Source organism: Ahaetulla prasina, chromosome 7 (genome assembly GCF_028640845.1).
Source record: "Ahaetulla prasina isolate Xishuangbanna chromosome 7, ASM2864084v1, whole genome shotgun sequence".
Taxonomy (NCBI): Eukaryota; Metazoa; Chordata; class Lepidosauria; order Squamata; family Colubridae; genus Ahaetulla; species Ahaetulla prasina.
In genome coordinates this window covers 80360449-80384279 of record NC_080545.1, presented here as the reverse complement: position 1 = coordinate 80384279, position 23831 = coordinate 80360449, and the positions used below count along the sequence as shown (strand labels likewise).

The 23831-nt window shown below is 39.9% G+C and overlaps 1 protein-coding gene across 1 annotated transcript in view; it reads right to left on the bottom strand.

The window, feature by feature from the left end:
• SLC13A4 (solute carrier family 13 member 4) overlaps positions 1-16860 on the bottom strand; it is a 39628-nt gene extending 22768 nt beyond the window's left edge. The window contains exons 1-7 of the mRNA XM_058191683.1: positions 16836-16860; positions 16628-16683; positions 11425-11553; positions 6317-6453; positions 4670-4851; positions 3387-3441; positions 2382-2421 (exon numbers count right to left, since the gene is read on the bottom strand). Coding sequence (XP_058047666.1) covers positions 2382-2421; positions 3387-3441; positions 4670-4851; positions 6317-6453; positions 11425-11553; positions 16628-16683; positions 16836-16860 — 624 coding nt within the window. The remainder of the gene's footprint in view (positions 1-2381; positions 2422-3386; positions 3442-4669; positions 4852-6316; positions 6454-11424; positions 11554-16627; positions 16684-16835) is intronic.
• Between the last annotated feature and the right edge of the window lie 6971 nt (positions 16861-23831).

Sequence of the window (23831 nt, the reverse complement as noted above, 5' to 3'; positions counted from 1 at the left end):
GATGTAGTCTTTCAGCTTCTTTTTGACCAGCCTCATGTACTAACCGCCCACTCAAACATAACTAGATTGTCCCATGGCATCTCCTCCAACTCTATCCTCTTTATTAAAGGTAAAGGTAAAGGTTCCTCTCGCACATATGTGCTAGTCATTCCCAACTCTAGGGGGTGGAGTTCATCTCCACTTCAAAGCCGAAGAGCAAGTGCTGTCCGAAGACTTCTGCTTGGTCATGTGCCCGGCATGACCATGGAACACTATTACCTTCCCACCAAAGGTGGTCCCTATTTTTCTACTTGCATTTTTTACGTGCTTTTGAACTGCTAGGTTGGCAGAAGCTGGGACAAGTAATGGGAGCTCACCCCGTTATGTGGCACTAGGGATTTGAACCGCTGAACTGCTGACCTTTCAATCGACAAGCTCAGCAGTCTTAGCCACTGTGCCACCATGTCCCTCTTTATTACATTTGCTAATAAGAATCTTTAACAAAGATTCACTTTCATCGGCTTCCCCAGAGAATCACAGGATTTTAGATGACTTTAAATACATTTGAAACTAGAGATTTCTATCCCATCAATCCAATAGCTAAAGAACAGTCAGTGTCCATGGAAAGAACAGTCCATCTAGCAACATGAAATTATTACATTGTCGATACACTATTGAAAGACTCAGTCAGATTAATGATAACCACTCAAGTACAGTATAACTAAAAAAACAAGAAAGTCCAGTTTCCTCCTGGAAAAGCACCTTTGGGACAACCATGACCTGGATGATTGAGAATCTCTACACACCCATGTGTAAAACCTCAAGGATGGGGTGGAGGATTCAGCTTCATCCCAAACAATAATACTCATGGTTGAGATAAGGAAAAAGGATTACAAATCCAATATTATCAAGCCATTTTTATACAAGCAGAAGATTAGTGGAGATAAAGCTTGAATAGCTTAGAGAATATGAAGGCCAATGTCCTAAATAGATAGTCCTAGAACTGGATAGAACCCAAAAATAAAACCAGATCAGCATTGTAGATATGGATACTAAGTTTATTAATGCAGGTTAAGATTATATTATTATAGAATATAGAAAGAGCCCTTTAGATTTCTGAATCTAATCCTTGTTGAGTATAGGACTGCAAATCAAAAACTCTTCAACACCAGATTATACTGGTGTAGGTTTTCATGGCCAGTAACTGTTGGACAGTATTGGGCTTCAGGGTTTAATGACTACTGTGTCCAAAATACATTTCCTGATGTGACGACTATGCTGGCATCAGAGGCAAAGTGGCCTGCTATGAAGACCACAGACCACCGAGCAGGGACTGACTGGGTTTGCATCTGGGCTTCTGCCAGAACATCTGGATATAAAGACTTGTGCTCTAGACCATGGTCACTAAACTCTGAAGGCCAACATTGTCCTCCTCAACAGAGTACCATGAAGTCTCTGCCTGAACACAATTTGGTATTTCTTTGGATAACGAGTTCAAGGATCAAATTGCTGTTATTGTTAGAATGTTTTTTCTAGCATACATCTGAACTCTTAAATCCATGCCCTGTGTTCATAGATCATAAAGAACAGATCTGTGTTTATCCAGGTAAAGATCTGGTTTTTAAGACTCTACTGTACTCCTTTTAGTTGTGTCTTTTCAAGGTGAAACATTCCTGTGCCTCCCAGTCAGTTGCCATGGAGCTTAGTTTCTTGTCCTCCAATCATCCTCCCTGTTCTTCACTGAACCTCTTCCAGCTTGTCTGAATCCTTTTTAAAATGTAGCATCCAGAACTGAACATAATTCTCAAAGTGGGGTCAGACCAATATTATTATCTAGATTACTTTAATGAAATGGGGCATTTGCAGTGGTGGGATTCAAATAATTTAACAACTGGTTCTCTGCCCTAATGATTTCTTCCAAGCACCAGTTCATCAAACTGCTCAGAAAGTTAACAACCGGTTCTCCCGAAGTGGTGCGAACTGGCTGAATCCCACCACTGGGCATTCTATTAATCAAGAAAGCAACCTCTAGCATCATTTTGAATTACAAGAATGCTCTGTGAGCATCCTCCATTTTGTAGGATGAATAGGAATAAAAAATGGAGAATGGCTGTCACTCAGTGGTTTTTCAAAGGGGTGAAAATATGCTCACTTCTCCAGAATAAAGACAAATTAGAGATGTTAGAAGACATACTGTGGGCTTCCTGGATTATTTTATAACTTCCATATCTGACTTGGTTCCGTTCTATGAGATTTCATCTGTGCTCCAAAATCCAAATGTGGTTTTGCACAGCAAAGTGGGGCGGGGAAGGAGTGTCCCATCATTATTTTACTACCCTGGGATAGTCCTTGGGAAAGATGGTAGAGAGTTATTGAAGCACAAATTCATGCTCTAAAAATACCTTGGACTGCATCAGAGAGCTGAAATCAGCAGTGGTAGCACTACAGATAACAAGGGGGAATAAAAAAAAAGGATAAACATTAATAATGAATCATAGGTGTGCCATAGCATATACTCCAAGGAAATCATGGTGCTCTGTATCCAATTATGTTATCCCAGCACTCCTGCAACAAACGGTAAGCTAATGCTCAAATTCATGCAAGTGATGTAAGAAGGTCAAACAGGTGTTTTGTATGCCTGGCTGAAGAGAACAAAAGGTGAGACCAGAGCAGTTTTGTTTACAGCATCTTGTCCTTGTTTTCTCCAGTTCACAAAAAGTGGAAGGCTGGTTTGGTGAATAGCTGTGCTTGTTTGCACCTGTCCAATAAGCAGCTGTTACTTCCCACGTCATTGCAGTCCTGGAAGAGAACACTGAAGCTTTACAGAAATCTCTTTGTAAATTCGCTTTTTAAAAACGCATCTCAACTTCTACTCATTTTACATAGAGGTCATTGGAGATTTGCATCCCAATGGAATTCTGTACTTGATCTAGTTCTAGGTTTAGTTCTGAGCTATGCTATGCGGAAGGAATTCAATATGGTGGAAGCATGCCAGGGACAAAGAAAGAAGGGATAATTTCCCTTGGGGTGGGAAATTATCAAGTTGATTCTTTTTCATTGGTGATAATTCTAATGAAAACTGGAGGGCGGGGAGGAGTATCTGAATATTAAATTGAATATTGAAAACCAAATATATGCAATGTAACAAAGTATGCCTGATTTTATCCTTATCCCTTGGGGAAAAATTCCTTCCTTCCTTCCTTCCTTCCTTCCTTCCTTCCTTCCTTCCTTCCTTCCTTCCTTCGATAAACATTAAAACAACACATCTAATTCTTTCCTCTCTTAAACCAGTTCAATCTCTAAATCTCTCTTGATATAATATCTCATTTTCTGCTCCTGGTATGTTATCTCATTGTGACCTGAAAGGGTTCAAATGTCCATTAGAGCTGGACAGGCTTCATTCTTACTCCTCGTTGATGAAAATGAGCTCCAGGGAGCCTTGACCATGTTTGTCACTGAGACCTAAAATAAAAGAGACAAGAAAAGGAGGCAGGATGAGGGTTGGTCTCAAGCATTGCTCAATTAGCCCACAAAGCCTCTGGGCCCCACATGGACCACAGAAATATTCTCAAAAAATAAAAGGATGGTTGAAAATCACTTTCAGAGAGGGCCTCTAATACGCTTCCAAAATTCCAAATGTGTCCACTGATCTCCACAAGTTGATTAAAGCTAAAAGGTAAAGGTTCCCCTCACACATATGTGCTAGTTGTTCCTGACTCTAGGAGGCGGTGCTCATCTCCGTTTCAAAGCCAAAGAGCCAGCCCTGTCCAAAGATGTCTCCATGGTCATGTGGCCGGCATGACTAAATGCCAAAGGCGCACGGAACGCTGTTACCTTCCCACCAAAGGTGGTCCCTATTTTTCTACTTGCATTTTTTACGTGCTTTCGGACTGCTAGGTTGGCAGAAGCTGGGACAAGTAACGGGAGCTCACCCCGTTACATGGCATTAAGGATTCAAATCACTGAACTGCCGACCTTTTGATCGACAAGCTCAGCATCTTAGCCACTGAGCCATCACATCTCTTGATTAAAGCTACTGATAAGCTATTAATAACTTTGTCTTCCATGATAATTAAGGAGGATCATGAAAGATCTTTGTAATTGTGAAGCATTGATTTGTTTGCTTCCAATCTGTTACTAATTTGTAAAACAACTGAAATCAGCTGCTCATCAGATATGCTTCATTTATCTGATTTGCTTCCTCTTATTTGGGTCCTGGGGAGCCAGAACTGAACCAAACAACCTCTTCCAGCCAGTTTAATCCTGTTTATGTATTCAGCTGTGAATTAAAATTGGGCATGTAGGTTGACTATATTATTTCCTCTGGCCAATTTACCATGTTTTCTGCTGGAAAGCCGAAGAGACGCTGAGCTTGCCTTTCTTGGAATGCAAGTCTAGGTCTTTGCACATTCTGGAGTTTGGTTTGCTAGGCCTCTAGATCAAATTTAAGCCCCCTTCATAACTGGAGATTTTCGAGAATAGACTGCACAACCTTTTGACTAGGCTCCTGCCTTGAGCAGTGGATTGGACCAAAAAATCTTTTCTAGCCATATGATTCTAAGACAACTCCCTTTCAGGTTTTTTAGGTGAAGGCAGAGGGCATGAGTAGGAATGATTTTCCGTAGCAATGTGGACTATGCTCATCTCTCTCTAAAAGAATTTAAAAAAGCAATGAAGGATGATCACATACTTATTGTCTCTTTCTCTTCCCGGATGGTGCTTCCTGCAGTGCCATTCATCTCATGATCTTCCTCAGACTTCACAAGCTCCTGAAGAACTGCCTCTACAATGGGCATCACCATAGCTGTGGTGGATGTGTTGGAAAGCCACATGGATAAGATAGTGGTGCAACACATAAAGCAAAGAAGCAGCCTAGAGTTCAAGAAAGAAGAATCAACTGGGAGTCAGTTAAAAACTCAATAGTCCACATCTTTATATTTCACCTTTTTTTTTTTTTTTGTTAAATCATGTTTTCTACTTCCTTGCTATTCAAAAAGATGCCACAATGGAGATTCAACTTTGTATTGTCTAAATAATGTGCTGAAGATGAAGGGAATTTTCATATGGACATTAATGACAATAAAATCAACAAACTTTGCTGGCCTCTGCAAAGTTAAAACAGAAGCATCAGAGTAAACAGGCAACAGACATTAAGAGAATAAGCAGGAAGAGAAATAAAATGAGAATGATTTCTAAACTTATTTTACTGTAATGTGCTTATTCATACAGATAGTCCTTGACTTACAACAGTTTATTTAGTGACCGCTCAAAGTTACAACAGCACTGAAAAAAGTGACTTATGATCTTTTTCAAAATCTGAGTTCCCGATCAAAACTCAGATGCTTGGCAACTGACTCATAGCTATGACGATTGCAGTGTCCCAGGGTCATGTGATCACCTTTTGAGATCTTCTAACAAGCAATGGGGAAATCAGATTCACCTAACAACCATGTTACTAACTTAACAACTAGCAGTGATTCATTGAACAACTGTGCCAAGACAGTTCATAAAATGGAGCAATATTCACTTAACAAACATCTTAACAAAGAGAAATTTTGAGCTCAATTGTGATCCTAAATTGAGAACTACCTGTATCTTTAAAATGTCTTTATTATGCACTTATCAAATGTTTATTGCGCACTTTATCAGTTGGTTATTCTCTTGTTGCAGACCACTGACTGGCTAAAGACCGTCTGTTTTCACCCGCCAGCAGCCAGACAGTGGAGCTGGTGGCAGACTCAGACAGTGAGGAGGTTGGGGAGGAACACGGGCCAGTCCTGGATTATGCGGAAGGCTCTGATGAATACTCTGCGTCAGAGGCAGAGATGCGGCCAGGGCCATCTGACAGTTATCAGCTGCCTTCGGAGTCAGATATCAGTGGGGCAGAAGAATAGCTGGAGCCTGTTCCCGATGTGTACATGTGCAGAGCTGCCAGGAGAAGGGAACAGCTAAAGAACAAGGGCCGACTCAGGAGTAAAGGCACAGGTGGACAGTAATGGCCCCTCCCATAGGGAATAAAGAGGAGCGAAGGGGAGGGAAGGGGAGGGGAGTTTGCGGGAGAAAATTAGTTCAATTCATTAGGGTAAAGATCTGTTCTTGACTTCTTGTCAAGTAGTTGCTGCTACAGGCATTTGGAAGATATCGGCCTGCCCACTCTCCAAGCTTGATAAAGGTCTGTAGTTCTGAAATCTCATGAAAGACTGTTTGCCGGGACTTTGCTGGAAAGGAATTCCCTTTAATCTAAACAAAAGAGGTTTTATTGGGACGAAGAGTCTGCTTCATTACCTTGGGAGGTCTAGGTCAGAACACCCTCATCAGAGAAAGCTGATTTACTCACATGCCTGGTTTTGCTCCAGCCATCATAACCATGCGCAAGGCAATCCGTTTGTGCAAATTCCACTTTTCAACAGAAGCTGCCACACAGATAACCCCAATGAGAAGCAAGGTGGTGTTCTTGACATACTCAGCAGCTACCTATGGACGATTGAAGTCAGTGGGTAGACAAAGCAGATGAGGTACATATTATTTACAGTCACCTAGAAATTGAATCTATTTAATTTCCATATTTTGATGCATTAAATCAGATATCTAATTTTAGCATTTTTTAATGTTTTATTGGGACTGGAGGCTAAAACATATGAAGAACGGTTGCAGGAACTGGGTATGCCTAGTTTAATGAAAAGAAGGACTAGGGGAGGAGACATGATAGCAGTGTTCCAGTATCTCAGGGGTTGCCACAAAGAAGAGGGAGTCAAACTATTCTCCAAAGCACCTGAGGGTAGAACAAGAAGCAATGGGTGGAAACTAATCAAGGAGAGAAGCAACTTAGATCTAAGGAGATATTTCCTGACAGAATAACTAATCAGTGGAACAACTTGCCTCCAGAAGTTGTGAATGCTCAAACACTGGAAGTTTTTAAGAAGATGTTGGATAACCATTTGTCTGAAGTGGTGTAGAGTTTCCTGCCTAAGCAGGGGGTTGGACTAGAAGACCTCCAAGGTCCCTTCCAACTCTGTTATTCTATTCTATTTTATCTTGCATTCGCCTTGGAGGTTCTACCAGGATTCCATAGATATTTAGATAGATAAATAAATAGGCAAGTTTCCTTATTTGCTAAATAATCCCCAATGGATGTTTGCAAAGTGCCATGCAACTATCTTGGTTAAACTTTTTTTTTTGGGGGGGTGGGTTATTTCCATTAATCTTTTTTCCTTTCCCTAAATCCTAGCTCTTGCCCTGCACTTCACAGTAATCCATGCAGATTTTTTTTTTAAAGTGGAAGAATTCAATTTAAGAATCGAAAAGAATCCCTCAACCACACAAAACCTTGCTTATTTCATTTTATCCCTTTCACCCTCTTGCAGGGCGGCTGAAACAAAGGCGCATATTCTTAAAAGCCAAAGACCCCATGTGGAAGTGTCTGTCAGCCGGTTTTGCCCTACGGGGAGAAAAAGTACGGTATGGTTTCTAAGAAGATTTAGAAAGCACTTTGAAAAGATCTGAAGATTTGTTTTGCAGGCTGCAGGGTTAGCTCGATGAGGTTAAGGAGACTGTTGTTTTTACCTGGCCTTGATTATAAACTGCCTGGAGTCCTTTGTTAAAGTGGGCAGCCTATAAATAATTGCATAAATAAATGTGCCAGAGTAACTTAACTCTGCTCCTCTAAACCAGGGATATCCTAGTGTTACTAATTTGTTTGGGGAAGAGTGAGCACAAAGATAAATATATACTCAAGCTAAAGGCTAATTTATATTTCACCAGCAGTGACATGAGGAGCTGCAGTACTATAATGTGACAGTTCCTATATCACTTTAGATGATTTCCCTACTCCCTAAAGCAACGCCTGCATTTCATTCCAAGAAATATGAGAAGCCACATTGGAGGTGTCATAAGGCAGTATTTCGTACACCATTGCTGGTAATGGTGGTCCCGGTGCCTGGAAGCTGTACGGGTCTGGATGGGGAGAAACAGACTCAAGCTCAATCCCTCCAAGACGGAGTGGCTGTGGATGCCGGCACCCCGGTACAGTCAGCTGCATCCGCAGCTGACTGTTGGGGGCGAGTTAGTGGCCCCAAAGGAGGTGGTTCGCAACTTGGGCGTCCTCCTGGATGGATGGCTGTCCTTTGATGAACATCTGGCGGCCGTCTCCAGGAGGGCCTTTTACCAAATTCGCTTGGTCCGCCAGTTGCGTCCCTTCCTTGACCGGGATGCCTTATGCACAGTCACTCACGCTCTGGTTACGTCTTGGTTGATTACTGCAATGCTCTCTACATGGGGCTGCCTTTGAGGTGCACCCGGAGGCTGCAGTTAGTCCAGAATGCGGCTGCGCAAGTAGTAATGGGAGCCGCTCGTGGCTCCCACGTAACACCACTGCTCCGTAGTCTGCACTGGCTTCCTGTGGTCTTTCGGGTGCGCTTCAAGATTTTGGTTACTACCTTTAAAGCGCTCCATGGCTTAGGACCCGGGTACTTGCGAGACCGCCTGCTGCTACCCTATGCCTCCCACCGACCCGTACGCTCTCATAGAGAGGGTCTCCTCAGGGTGCCGTCCGCCAAACAGTGTCGGCTGGCGGCCCCCAGGGGTAGGGCCTTCTCTGTGGGAGCATCGACGCTCTGGAATGAACTCCCCCCTGGCCTACGTCAAGTGCCTGATCTTCGGACCTTCCGTCGTGAGCTAAAAACATACTTATTTATTCAAGCGGGACTGGCATAATAGTTTGATTTTAAATTGGGGTTTTATTAATATTCTTAAATATTTTAAATTTAATTTTAATTATTAGCCGTTTTTGTAATTTTGATATGTTTTAATTTGTTTTAATTGTACATATTTTGTATTTTATCTCCGGCTGTACACCGCCCTGAGTCCTTCGGGAGAAGGGCGGTATAAAAATTCAATAAATAAATAAATAAATAAATAAAATAAATGGGTGAACTCTCTCTACTGCAGCCATTCAAATTCATCTATATTGAGGGAATTTGAAAGACATGTTATTCTGTCACACTGCTATCAATTGTCAAGCTGGTTTCTCAACAGTATTTTCTCTTTCTCCTTGTTCAATAGTATCCAGCTGGTCAGGGTATAAGAACCACATTTTAAAGGTGCTTTCTTTCTTCAAAAGACAACTGGAATGTTGCTGTTTTTTTTTCCTTTGAGGAAGAAGAAAACATTTTGTTTCTCATCCAAGAATAAGACACCACTTATCTCTAATTTACAACACAGCTTTTGCAGCACGCCCTAGAAGATAGCATAACCAATTGCAACCTAATTCATGTGCCCCTGAGGCACTGATGGTATTTAGCCGGTTCTACCCAGTTCAGGTGAACCGGTAGCAGTGGCTGTGGGAGGCTCTGCCCACCTGCCTGGACATCATCACGTTCCGTTTTTGATGCTCTGCGCATGTACACACATTTGCAAACCTGTAGTGAAGGTAAGTGAACACCACCCCTGCCCTGAGGGCACAAATAAACCCTCAAGTGGCCTCAACAGCTCTCAGAGAGAGTGCTAACGACCAAATGGCTGCAAAGAAATACAATCCTTCGATCCCGCCCATCTTATCAGAACCTATCCTTCCATATGTTCCCCCACCCCCAAATGAAGTTTCTTGCATGAAAAGCAAAACATTTTCTTCTTCTTCCTCAACAAACAAACAAACAAACAAAAATAAGGCCAGTTGCCTTTTGAAATAAAAAAAGCACATTTGGATGATTGAAAAACTCCACAGATATTTAACCACGATTTTACTTTAAAAATAAGATGCCTAAATTTGTTTTTCCCTTTGGGTTGCATATTTTAGATTGTAAGCTTTCCTCATAAAATGCCCTAGGTCTGAAATAGTATAGGGCTTGCTGTTTGAGTAGGGGGTTGGGCTAGAAGACCTCCAAGGTCTCTTCCAACTCTGTTATTCTGTTAAATATGAACTAGGCAGCCCCTATGTAATTCAGTGAAATGTATGACTTAGAAATGCTGCATTCCTAAAACAGCATGTGGCATTCCAATTCAATATCTAATATTGCGATATCTTTGGAGAGATAGAAGGCAAAGCTCTCCAATTACTCATTATTCCGTCTCTCTTTGTATCAACAAGATGCTACCTTGAACTATATAAGTGCCAATAATTACACTTGAGAATGAGACTCGATGATGCAAGTTCATCAGGTAATGATGATCAAGGGGGAATGAACAAGGTATGACTGACATGGATTTCACATTCATCTCGCATTGCAGGAAGTCCAGTGTTTATCAGTTGAATCTTTTTCCACTCTGCAAGTATTCATGGACAAAGAAGGACATATTTGCCACACAGATTCACATGGGCATGTCACTGCTTTGAGATTCTTCAATGTTCATGTTTAGGAGTGTTAAAAATGAGTTAGTTCTTAATTGTGCAATGAACTTGCCATATAGGCAGAGACGATTTGTTTTTTAAAAATGAAATCTGCATGATGTTATCCAATGTTATGATGGCTGAAATAATTCCCACTTTAAAGGTAGCTCAGTTTTCACAAATGGTGCTAGGTCTCAGTGAGTCCTCTATTAAGTTAGATAGCTGCAGGTTCTAAAACCTAACAGAATAAAAAGGAAAAAGGAAAAAGAGCTTGCCTCTATACCAGGGTTGTCAAACTTGATTTCATTGCAGGCCACATGTTTGACCTTAGGGGCCCGGGGTGGGAGTGCCCAGAGTAGACATGGCCAACTCAACATCACCTGTGTCAGTGGTGCCTGTGGTGGCCCAAGTGCTCTGCCAGTGAAAACGGGATCCGGAACTCCGTTTTTGGCTGGGACGGTCTTTTGCAACCCTCTGACAGTGAAAACGGAGCTCGGGGGGGGGGGGGGTGCATGTGGCCCTCACGAGCTCCATTTTCACTGGCAAAAGCACCACAGGCCGGTCCTTCACTGTTTCCAGGGTGACCCCACGGGCCAGATCTAAGCATCCCGCAGGCCGTATTCTGCCCCCAGGCCTTGAGTTTGACACCACTACTCTATACATTTATACATTGTTTGTTTAACCAACAATGTTGGTTAAAGCATTCTTTATTTCATTTAATAGCAAACAAACATTAAGAAACATTGCTTGTGTTTTTTAAAAAAAGATATTGAAATGAGGGTATCTCAGCAGGTAGTAAGTTGGTTATTTTTAAAAGTTCAAAACTGGCCACCAATCATGAACTATAAATTTCATGAAAAGATGTATCTACTGGGGTGAATTAACTTAGCCAACTGTTGCTGATTCCAAAAAGCTAAGCAGGGTCAGACCTGGTTCCTAGTTAAATGGGAGAAATTACTGGGATCGACACCAAACTAGGAAGTTGAAAAAAACATGCCAAAGGAAAGCATGGGAAGCTTCAACTGCTAAGAAAATGACATGGTGGTCCAAGAGTCAAGTGTGATTATTGGATACTTGATGTTATCACTGGAATGAAGGAAGGAAAAGTACATAGTTCTGACCTCACTGGACTTCATGACACCAAAGAGTGGATAGAGGAAAGCAGGAACAAGGGCTGCTGCTCCAAGGGGCACTGCTTCGGATACCCAATATATTGCTGTGACGATCAGCACATAGGCACATGAGGCTTCCTGGGGATGAAATGTAAGAATAATTAGGGTCACTTGAATCTTCTGAGCTGCAACTACTGGCTGATGAAATGATACAAGCGAGATGTCTAAATATTATGGATTGCTTCTTCATTTGTGCAGATTGGTGGTGCTCGGGAGACTCAATGTACGCTGATGAGATTTGACCCCAAGCTGATAGATGACATCACCCAGTGGTTTCCTATAGATGTTAGACAAGAGTTTTAAGCCTGTGGCGCTCCACACTGTTGGACTCTGGATGTAACATTTCTCCCTGTCAACCACAATTAAAACTGGCCTCAGGGAAAGGAGGATAATAATTTCCACAGAAATGGGACCTTCCATTCCCAACCCCTGAAGCTGGTCCAAAAGGCTGCTGTGATCAAAAATATTAAAACTGGCAGAGAGATCAAAGAACATCAGGACCACTTAATCTCAGCTCTGCCACAGGTCACTAATTAATGCAACCATTTTAATGTTTTAACTCTTAACATCTGGTGATTTTCTTAAAATAACATCTGTTTATAAACAAAAAAAGTCAGATAACATTTGATTTTCCTAACAGGGAGAACAATTAACCAGTGGAACAGCTTGCCTCCAGAAGTTGTGGGTGCTCCATCACCCACAACTGGAGGCTTTTGAGAAGAGTCTGGACAGCCTGAAATGGTATAGGATCTCCTGCTTGAACAAGGAGGGTTGGACTAGAAGATCTTGAAGATCCCTCCCAACCCTGTTATTCTTTTATTCTGTTAATTTTTAATGCTTTACTCGTGCAATTATTTTAATGTTATTTATGGTATTTTAAGATGCCCAGAGTAACTTGGTAGGGAGGTGGGTACATACAAATTTAATAAATAAACCAATGCTGTCTCCAAAATGAACCCTGAAATGATATTGATATTTGGTTTCTTCCAAGGAAGATCAACCATACCCTCCAGTACCTTCTCTAGAAAGACGAGGTTGGGTACTGGACAGAAATTATCCAGGATGGTTAGGTTGAGTAGATTAGTACTAACTAGGGGTAAGTTAAGACTGAGAGCACCATCCTTCACACCAAGAAGTAAATATACTGTATGGATCAGAGGTGGGTTTCAGCAGGTTCTGACCAGTTCTGGAGAACCGGTAGCGGAAATTTTGAGTAGTTTGGAGAACCGGTAAATGGTTCTGACTGGCCCCACCCCCATCTATTCTCTTTCTCCCGAGTCCCAGCTGATTGGGAGGAAATGGGGATTTTGCAGTAATCTTCCCCTGGAGTGGGGAGGGAATGGAGCAATGGTGGGTTTCAATTTTTTTTACTACCAGTTCTGTGGGTGTGGCTTGGTGGGCGTGGCAGGGGAAGGATACTGTAAAATCTCCATTCCCTGCCCACTCCAGGGGAAGGTTACTGCAAAATCCCTATTTCCTCCTGATCAGCTGGGACTCAGGAGGCAGAGAATAGATGGGGTGGGGCCAGACAGAATTTTTAATATTGGTTCTTCAAACTACTCAGAATTTCCACTACCGGTTCTCCAGAACTGTTCAGAACCTGCTGAAACCCACCTCTGGAATGGAGATTTTACAGTATCCTTCCCCTGGAGTGGGCTGCGAATGGAGATTTTACAGTATCTTTCCCCTGCCATGCCTACCAAACCACGGCCACCAAACCATGCCATGCCCACTAAGCCATGCCCATAGAACCACTAGTAAAAAAAAATTTGAATCCCACCACTGGTATGGATTCAATGTAGGACACTTTCTGGATGGCTTTAATCATGCAAGAAAGACCTGCACTTAATAGAGAAATGGCTCAGATCACCGACTGGAAGACCTTATCCATTTTCTCAAGAGTCACAAAATCAAACTTGCTCCAGATAACACTACCCGTTAGAGCCTAGGAATAAATTCCAGTTTTTAATGAATTGACCTGTTTCTCAGTTCCACTCTTTAAATCTTACTTTATCAGCCAGTTTGAACTATGTTGCATATATTGTGTCTTTCCACACACTGTTCTGCAGTCTTTTCCTATTCAGGGCTGTATGCTGCTGTAAAGTAGCTTATCTCTACACCCTGGATAAATCTTAATGTACTAAAATACATAGTACAAAATAAAGTGCCTCCCAGAGATTCCTTATCTTTATTTACACTGAGGCAAGAGAATGGTAAAAAGAAATCCTGATGATTCAACTAGCTTTTATGTGTTATAGTATAGGATTTATAGAATAACCATACTTTTTTCACCTTAAGTTCCAGCCATAGTTACCTACTTTTGATCAAATCCCTTTTGTTGGGAGCCTTCCCTATCTCATCAGTTTTACACAGCAATACATACTTAACCACTGAGAATGAGAGTGGGAAAGATGAAGTCTTAGACAGAGAAAGTACTGTAAATCCTGGCTCTTAGAAGGTTTCTTTTGAAATGAAACAGTCCGAGGACAACAGGACTTCTGGAATCTGGGTTTGGCTCAACCAATAGACTCTACTATACATTTTTCTCAGCACTGACAACTTTAAGAACCGTAGATGTCAACTCCCAGAATTGAAGAAGAAATTCTGGGAGTTGAAGTCCACAGACCTTAAAATTATCAAGGTTGAAAAACACTGCTCTAGTACCTCAATAAACACACACAAAACACACAGACAGACAGACAGAGACACACACAGATACAAGCACATACACACACACAATGCCAATACCGTTAGTCATTCAAGAATACTGTCTCAACAGCTAGACTGAGAGAAGTGGCAGCTGCATGCTAAATCTGGATTTGACGGAATGAATGATGCAGATCTTTCTGTGAATATAGCTCTTAGAAAGCAGTGAATAAGAAGATTGCAAAAAGACTATTTTATTTTCATATTTCAGAAATGGACGAGGAGGTCAAAGGCCTTGAAATGCCCACTCTCTCCCCACTTTTTATTTCTTGATGGAATCCAACAATCCACTCATCCACCACAAAGTGACTTCTTCTAAGTGAGCATCTATGTCAGAAAGAGAGGCTCTACTTTTCATTATTAATCTACTCCAACCCTTGCTTCTCCCTGGACTGAAAATTTTGGCATATGGTGCTTGGTGCAAAAAGCAGTCTAAGTCACTCTGGGTTGCTTTAAATCAGTGTTTCTCAACCTTGGCATCTTTAAGACTTCAATTGGACTTCAATTTCCTGAATTCCATTTGGTAATTCTTCCAGACATCCAATCCACAGAAAACCTTTTAGGAGTGTGCTTTGGTATCACTATGTATCCCATCTTCTCTAAGCTTGAGAAAAACAGCATTGAGAAACAGAGCCTCTCAAGCATGGGATGTAAAAAGACAAGCTGTTGTGGTCCCAAACAACAACTTTTAGATGCATACACAGCTATACAACACACGTTCATTCAATTCTGCATGAAAAGGATAGACCGTTCCATTGTTATAAGTGGAAATTTATTGGATTTAAAAGGGCTTTGATTGTCACTGAAATGTATGAAGTTGCATTAAATGAAATCAAGCCATTTGTTCTCCTTACCCAGTTGTGTCTATCTTGGCTCTGACATTAAACAGCGTGAGAAGATAGCAGAGGACAGACTGGGAAAAGGAGAAAGTCGATGTTCTTGAAAGAGCTGCATACTGAGTACAAAGAACTGTTCACACTTCTTCCACCTGTCGATTGTATGGACCTCAAACACAACAGAAATAGATATCAAAATGAGATTAATTGCCAATATGGACCGTTTGTGAATATGAATGGAAGCTCACTGTAGGGACAATCTTTTCATTTGATTTAGGCAACAAAAAAATTAAAAAGGGTTAATATATAGAGTTAAAACATAACTCTTAAAAAAGCAAATACATGTTAAGTATGGCTGACGGGAATTAAATATGAGACTTTATATATAAACTGTTGATAGGTCCAGAGGGAAAACTAATAACCAAAATATATAATTATTTACTAAATTTTGATAGGGTGGAGGAAGTGGTAAAAGAACCCATGATTGCCTGGGCTAAAAATGTAGGACACAATATAGAATTAGAAGACTGGGAAAAAATCTGGAATAAAAATTATACAATAACTAAATCTGTGGCCTATAAAGAAAACCAATATAAGATGTTTTATCATTGGCATTTAGTGCCAGCAAGGCTGGCCAAGATGTATCCAAATTTAAATCCAAAATATTGGAAATCTAAACAGGGACAAGGTACCTTCTTTCACTCATGGTGGTCATGCCCCGAAGCGAAAAAATATTGGACAAAGATACAGAAATGGCTGCAGGATTTAACTAAGTGTCAAACAGAACTTAAACTGGAATTGTTTCTTCTGGGAATATTTAGGGTGAAATATAATAAAAAGATAAAATATTTGATGTTACATATATTAACAGTGGCAAGGATTGCTTTTGTGCAGTATTGGAAGAAAGATAGTATACAGCCAGAGGCATTAGTTATTCAAAAAATATTTGATTGCGCGGAAATGGATAAACTCACATTAGAATTAAAGGGAAAGAATAATTCGGAATATTATGCAGTATGGGAGAAATGGTATGAATGGATAGATAATAGAAATAAGGAATGGAAATGTACATAAAGGTATAGAATGTTTAGAAATAGAATGTATATAATGTACTGAATATTGGTTCTAGTTGTATGATTGTCATAGATTGTTAAATATGTAATAGAGATATATAAAGAGAAAAAATGCAATAAAAATAAATATGAGACTTTCTGCCAAGAAAGCTTATGTTCAACTTTTCTGTCTCCTGGGAGAAATCAGTTTGTAAACTATTTAGCTGAATGTTATCTTCTACCACAGCAACATAAAAATACAGGAAGAGAATCCCGAGAAATGCAGGAGATCATAATCAACTCTTCTGTGGCTACAGAAATCTCATAGTAACCTTTTAATCAACATCTGCTTAATACCTAAGACTTTAGCTTCAAGCTATGTTTTCAAGTGGTGGTAATGTCATCACTCTGACCTTACTGAAATTGTTTGCTTTTTTGAGAAGTACTTATATTTAGCACTTTAGCAGGGGCCTCCACATTTGCTTCCACCTTTTATTGTGGAATCCTTCCTTGATGATCTTAACAAATGTTCCTTGCCTTAACTAAAAGTTTTCTTACTTCTTTCAGGATCCCTTTTAAGCTTTTATCAAAATTGGAAGGTAGAACCATCAGATCTTTAAAACGGGATGACAATGACCAGAATTGACAAAGATTATCATGTTGGCCAGCAAAGTTAACAGCAAAATTAACAGACTGAATTTCAAGAGAAGAAACACGAGAAAAAAAGGACTTTCCCTAACACCAGTTGCACTACAATGCACCATACCTTCCACAGGCATATTGCCAACCATGCTAGCTGGGGATGATGGAAACTGCAGTTCAATACATCTCAATTGGAGAAGGCAAAGATTTTATGAAAGGAAAGAGGTTCAAAATCCAGCAGTGGCTAATGGCTCAACAGACCTTTGAAACCAAAATGAATGGAACTGAACTGGAGATGAAAATCTTCAGATCTTGGCAAGGTGGACAGTTAAATAAAAGGCAGACAGTTTGTGCTATCCAGAAGGGCTGAATACCAGCAGGGTCAACATATTCAATTAGGAAATCTCAAAAGAGGTGCATTTTGCCTTTAGCAAGCCTGGTTGGCCTACTTTATATAGCTAGCTAAATAAATCACCTGGTTATCAGAAGGTAGCTGGAAATAACTGATTTGTACCCTGCTTTTGATCAGACTGTGACCCAGATTCTAACTGGAAGGGGAAAAGAAATGAAAGAAAACTTCACCCTTTTAAATGCTAACTCATTCTTTTCTCAAATAGTTTAATGAATAGCTTTCCCAGGTTAAAGTAATTCTAGGTTCAATATGTGCATCCTATTACTGCCAAGAAAATACGTCTGCAATTCTATGCATAATTAAATAAGGGGAAAAAAAATCTCCTACACTTAATTGGATTTATTCCTAGTATATTGCGGCGCATAGAACTATTGATTAGAACCCTGTGGCTCCCAGATTTTTCTTCCTGAGTTACTACATGGAATATAATAATGAAAGGAGTGACTCACTTTATTGTGATAAGATTCGTAGTGATTATAACAATTATATAATAGTAATTATAACAATTATATTCAAAATCCACAAGCACCAAATTATTTTCATACAATTTGTGGCTATTTCCCCTTCAAACTGCATCTGTGTTCAAATTACACATAAGAAAAGAACAGCTTTTGTTAACATGTTCAAAGTTTGTGTGAATGAAAGCCCATGGAGCTAGTAAACCATATGTTACAAATTGATTGGGAAACTAGTTTAAACCTAAGAGGCAGGCCTCATTGGTTCCCAGTAAAAAAAAGGAAAAAAATGGTGATAAGGTACCAACCACCTTGGCACCTTCAATATATCCAGCTGGGGAATTCTTATCAATCTATAAGAATTCTTCCCATGATTCAGGTTTTAAAAAAGTAGAATGAAAAATGCTTTGAATCCTTCCTACCCAAAGATGAGAAATACATAATTTTACAAAATGTTGTGAATGTCTTTTTGCAGTTCTGCTAATGAGACATGTTTTACTGAGAAATTCCCTTATTGTCTGTCATATGAATATTTGTCACACATTAAGTTTCAGAATAGAATAGAACAGAACAGAACAGAACAGAACAGAACAGAACAGAACCAAACAGAATAGAATAGAATAGAATAACAGAATTGGAAGGGACTTTGGAGGTCTTCTAATCTAACCCCCTGCTCAGGCAGGAAACCCTATACCACTTCAGACAAATGGTTGTCCAATCTCTTCTTAAAAACTTCCAGTGTTGGAGAATTCACAACTCCTGGAGGCAAGTTGTTCCCCTGTATTCTAATTGTCAGGAAATTTCTTTTAGTTCTTCTCTCCTTGATTGATATGAACCAGGCCATGTGATTTAATTATGGTTAAGCAAGCTAAAATTTAACCTCAGTGTGTGAACCTAATCTTAGAGTATATCTACTTTATTACATTTATTTTGTAATTATTACAATGTTTTTTATACCATCCATTTCAGAAATCCACTTGCTCTGTATCTCTCTTTTGCATTTTTTAAAAAAAATTGAATTTATATCCCGCCCTTCTCAGGGCGGCTTACACTGTGTTAAGCAATAGTCTTCATCCATTTGTATATTATATACAAAGTCAACTTTTTATTGCCCCCAACAACCTGGGTCCTCATTTTACCTACCTTATAAAGGATGGAAGGCTGAGTCAATCTTGGGCCTGGTGGGACTTGAACTTGCAGTAATTGCAAGCAGATGTGTTAATAACAGACAGACTTAGTCTGCTGAGCCACCAGAGGCCCCTATTCTGGTATAGGTTTACCACCCATTCTAGAGTTTGTATTTCTAAAGAGGGCTATTTTCTTGCAGACTCTTCATTACTCAAACAAGGTAATCAGCTACTTCTGATTATGTTACCTAGTTTGGTAATGAAATACCTGCAAGAAAACAACCAAGTTCAGGTAGCACCAAGGACCCTTTATCTCAATCCTGAGTTCCAAATATTCACCTTTACTCCTTGCCAATGACCAGGATACTTGTGATCAATTGGATTTGAAGACTAAAAAAATCTCAGGGGCATTAAGCTGCCTAGGGATTTTCTAGCGGCACTTAGTAAGAATTTAGCAAGTTAAAGCATATTTAGTATTTGAGTGCTTTTGTTCGTAGCAGATAGAATGTTGGACTAGAATCGAGAATCAAACTCCTATTCAGACAGGAAATTCACTAGTCATAATAACTTGGCCTGTTCTTATTCAGAAGGTCATTTTTTTGGTGAAGATAAATAAGAGTGGAAATCAAATATATGACCCTGAGCTCTTACAGAGAAGTCAAAACATAAATATAATATAAACAGGGAATAACAGGAAACATAATAACTGTTAAATTGCCACCATAAGGGATATTTTTTGAAAGCAAATTCTGAAGTTCAACAGTTCCTGGTTTTTTTTAACATGCATGAGTTGGAGAGGAAAAATATGGGCCTCTGGTGGCTCAACAGACTAAGATAGTCTGTTATTAACACAGCTACTTGCAATTACTGCAAGTTCAAGTCCCACCAGGCCCAAGGTTGACTCAGCCTTCCATCCTTTATAAGGTAGGTAAAATGAGGACCCAGATTGTTGGGGGCAATAAGTTGACTTTGCATATAATATACAAATGGATGAAGACTATTGCTTAACACAGTGTAAGCCGCCCTGAGTCTTCGGAGAAGGGCGGGATATAAATGCAAATTAAAAAAAAAGAAAAAGAAAAGAAGAAAGCAACAGTAAGGACAAAATAATTCAGAGTGTACTTACACTGTCACACCGTGTCATATAATTTAGCTAAATGGCTAAACTATTGGTCACTAAAAATTCCTTCAAGCTGAGCTCAGCTCCTGGTGACTACATACAAATGTTCTTTTTAAATCCCAATTTAGGCTAAAGCCTTGGGATTTCCTTAAGAAATGTGCCGCAGAGTAGTACTTTGTAAGTTAGCAATGCAGGTCTTGGAAAAGATATTCAGCTACTATAAAGATCAGAATCACGCAGACAATGTTTTTCCCTGTGACACTCTGTGGAAGTGAAAGTTAGTCCCTGAAAAAGCTGTGTTGATCTTTCTGAACTTTTATGATGGAAAAGGATCTTGAGAATACCAAGGATAGCCAAGAAAACAGGAGGGGGGTGGGGAAGAATTTTTGAACAAATCAACCCAGAATTCTCATTCAAGACTCAAATTATTCTATTTCAGACACAATATGTGAAGCTCTAGCTTTCTGGAGAAGAATTTGATGCTGGGAAAGAAAGAGAAAAAGAGGACAACCAACAGCAAGGTGGATGGACTCAGTTAGAATGGTGATGGATGCACTTTTAGAAGACCTGAAGAACTAAACTGGAGCCTTCTGAAGATTTCTTTATGTGGTTACTAAGAGTTGACACTGATTCTTATATATAATCCATCCATCCATCCATCCATCCATCCATCCATCCATCTCAGGATTTTCTGGTAGCTTAGACTTGTTCAATATCAGCAAAAGCCAACTATAAAAGGCATTGTGTTAACCACGTTTGCTTAGTGTACATAGATACAGAAATCAGAAAGTTTTGAAATATCATTTTCCTCTGTTTAAATTTGATATGTTAAGGTACTTCAAAGGACAAGATAAAATATATATGAGATGTTCAGATTATGCTGAAGAACAGGCATTTGCATTTTCCAACATGCTAGCTTTAGCATTTTAGCTGGATTCTTGTTTTTAAGATTTCCCATCCATTCCTTCATTTTTCTGCGAAAGAACTATAATTAAGCTTATATAAAATAATACTTGTTGTTAGGTGATGAAGTTATAATTCTAGCCTTTTGGATAAAGAGAACTAGCTGCTTTTGGAATACTTGCAATCAGAAGTCGAGATGTGATGCTACCACTCTTGTATCATAGCTTTGGTTATTATTGTTGTTGTACTCTGTGTGTGTGTGTGTGTGCGTGTGTGTGTGTACATAGTATGTTGTTGTTGTTTTTAGTTGTGAAGTCATGTCTGACCCATCGCAACCCCATGGACAACTTTCCTCCTGTCCTCTACTTCATCTGGAGTCTATTTAAGCTCAACATATGTATAGACACACTATATACATATTATATATAATTTGAGAAGGCTTTATTGTTATTGGCACTTTGCAAATTTATGTATTCAGAATGCTGGTTAAAACGTTATTTGCTAATAAATATTATCCCCAAAACCGAGAGGAATAAAATAATTTATTGCCAACATTTACAGTACTTGATGTTGTTAAGAGTTAATAAATATAGAAGGCATGCTTCTGAAAAGCACATGGCTAAATCTGAGCTTGCTGCTGTGGGTTGTGTTTATTTTCCAAACAGCCCATTCTCATTGTGTTACATCACAAGAAAATCTTGAGATTGGAAGGATTTCTAAAGCACTGGGGCCTGTGGAGCTGAAGAGGCTAAGATGCAGAAGTGGCTATTTGGAAAGCCGGGAAAAAAAACAAAGGAAAAAGGGGAGCCAAGGAAAAGGATCCTGATTGATTAAAGGAAAGGGGGGTTGGAGATTCTATTAAAAGATGTGCTAAGAATGCAACCAACTTATTTATGCCTATTCATAAGCTACCTTGTCCCATTAAACCTTAATGTCAGTGGTGAAATTTTCAGGCAGCTCAAATGGGATCGTCAGAGCCTTTTTTTACCTTTTAAAAGCATTGTTTTTACAACCTATGTGGCCCAATAGGTTGTTAAAAAAATGCTTTTAAAAGTAAAAAAAAGAGGCTCTGACGATCACGCAGTTCAGCTGTGATCATCAGAGCCTTTTGTTTTACCTTTTACAAGCATTTTGTAAAAGAAGTGGCAAGCGGGGAAGCAGGTGACCGGGCATTGGGGGGGTATAGGTGGGGGGGGGGGGCAGGGATTTTTGCTACCGGTTCTCCAAACCACCCGCCACCATTGCTACCGGATTGGCTGATCCGGTCCGAACTGGGAGCATTTTACCCCTGCTTTATGTATTACTCTACATAATCCAATACAGAAATAAACACTATCAATAAGTATTTTTATTATATCAGAAGTAATAATAGGGCGTTGGCTTGCAAGGTGGAAGCAAATTATAAAAAGGAACACAAAGACTACAAAAATCAAATGAATTCTGCTATTCTTTACTACAGAAGGTAGGTAGTAGAAGTTGGGAAACAGAGTTCTATTTCTCTGCCAACGTAAGTCTAAGACTGAAGGGTTATGATGAAGGACCAGATTGGGGACAGATATTGAAATGGTTGCTAAGAGTTGATACTGACTTTATGTCACAAAATCAAACAATCCATCAAATGATTTTGATGGAGGGTTTTTCAGCTTAGAGGTGTTCAATATCAGTCAAAGTCAACTATAAAATGCATTGGGGTTTGAACCAAGTTTTCTGCTGTACATTCATCATAGACAGCAACCAGTTCGGCTTCCACTGTCAGTTCAGCTTCCATTGTCAGTCACCTTAATGTGGTTTTCTTGGCTGGTTTAATGTATTGTATAGCACATACATGGGATGCGGTGGCTCAATAGCTAAGACGCTGAGCTGGTCGATCGAAAGGTCGGCAGTTCAGCGGTTCAAATCCCTAGTGTCGCATAATGGGGTGAGCTCCTGTTATTTGTCCCAGCTTCTGCCAGCCTAGCCTTTCGAAAGCACGTAAAAAATGCAAGTAGAAAAATAGGGACCACTTTTGGTGGGAAGGTAACAGCGTTCTGTGTGTCTTTGGCATTTAGTCATGCTGGCCACATGACCACGGAGACGTCTTCGGACAGTGCTGGCTCTTTGGCTTTGAAATGGAGATGAGCATCGTCCCCTAGAGTCAGGAACGCCTAGCACATATGTGCGAGGGGAACCTTTACCTATAGCAGGGGCCTCCAACCTTGGCAACTTTAAGATTTGTGCATTTCATCTCCCAGAATTCCTCAGCCAGCTTTGCTGGCTGAGGAACTCTGGGAGTTGAAGTCCACAAGTCTTAAAGTTGCCAAGGTTGGAGACCCCTGACCTAAAGCAAATACAGGATATTACGGGTGGTAGTGAGTTATTATGACTTACTGGCACATGTAAAGCCAGACATAGTGGCTTCATTAAGAAACCATAATTGAGCAAAACCATGGCTTAGCATGTGTGAATAAAGGTCCATTTTGATAGAAAAGTAGCTTGTAAACAATTTTTTTAAAAATAGAATAAAATAAAAAAAAGTAAATCCAAATTTAAAGTACACGATCAGGGTACGACCCATTTGTATAGGACTTTCTCAATGCTCGGCCCTCAAAGTGAGTTAGACTACGTTTTCCAAAATTCTCCATCATCCCCCAAATCTGGGACTGTTCCAGTTGTGAATTGCAATGCATCAAATTCCTATGCAAGCATGGCCCCTGCTACGCAACACATCTGGAAGGCACCACTGTTGCTTGATCAGATGCTCCTAAGAGGCTACAGCCCATTTCCTTCCTCATCCATTCATACCCATTCTGTCTATGACCTTGGGAATTCTAGGTGGCATGCTGACTAATTTCATGTGGCAAAATGGTAAACACAGCAAACCCTCAATCACCTTTGCCAGTTTATTAATCTCAGTTAAAACATAATTGGTTTCTGTTGGGTTATTTAATGGTCAATAACTATTTAACCAGAGCAGTTGAATAATGAAGGCATTTAATTATGAAGTATTTAAAAACCAACCTGTCTTGATCAGGCACAGCTAGAATCTCTTTCGATTTCTCTTGATCTGAAGTAAAATTGCCCAAAATAAAGAAAGAGTGGAGTTCAGTAGTTTTGCTTTGCTATA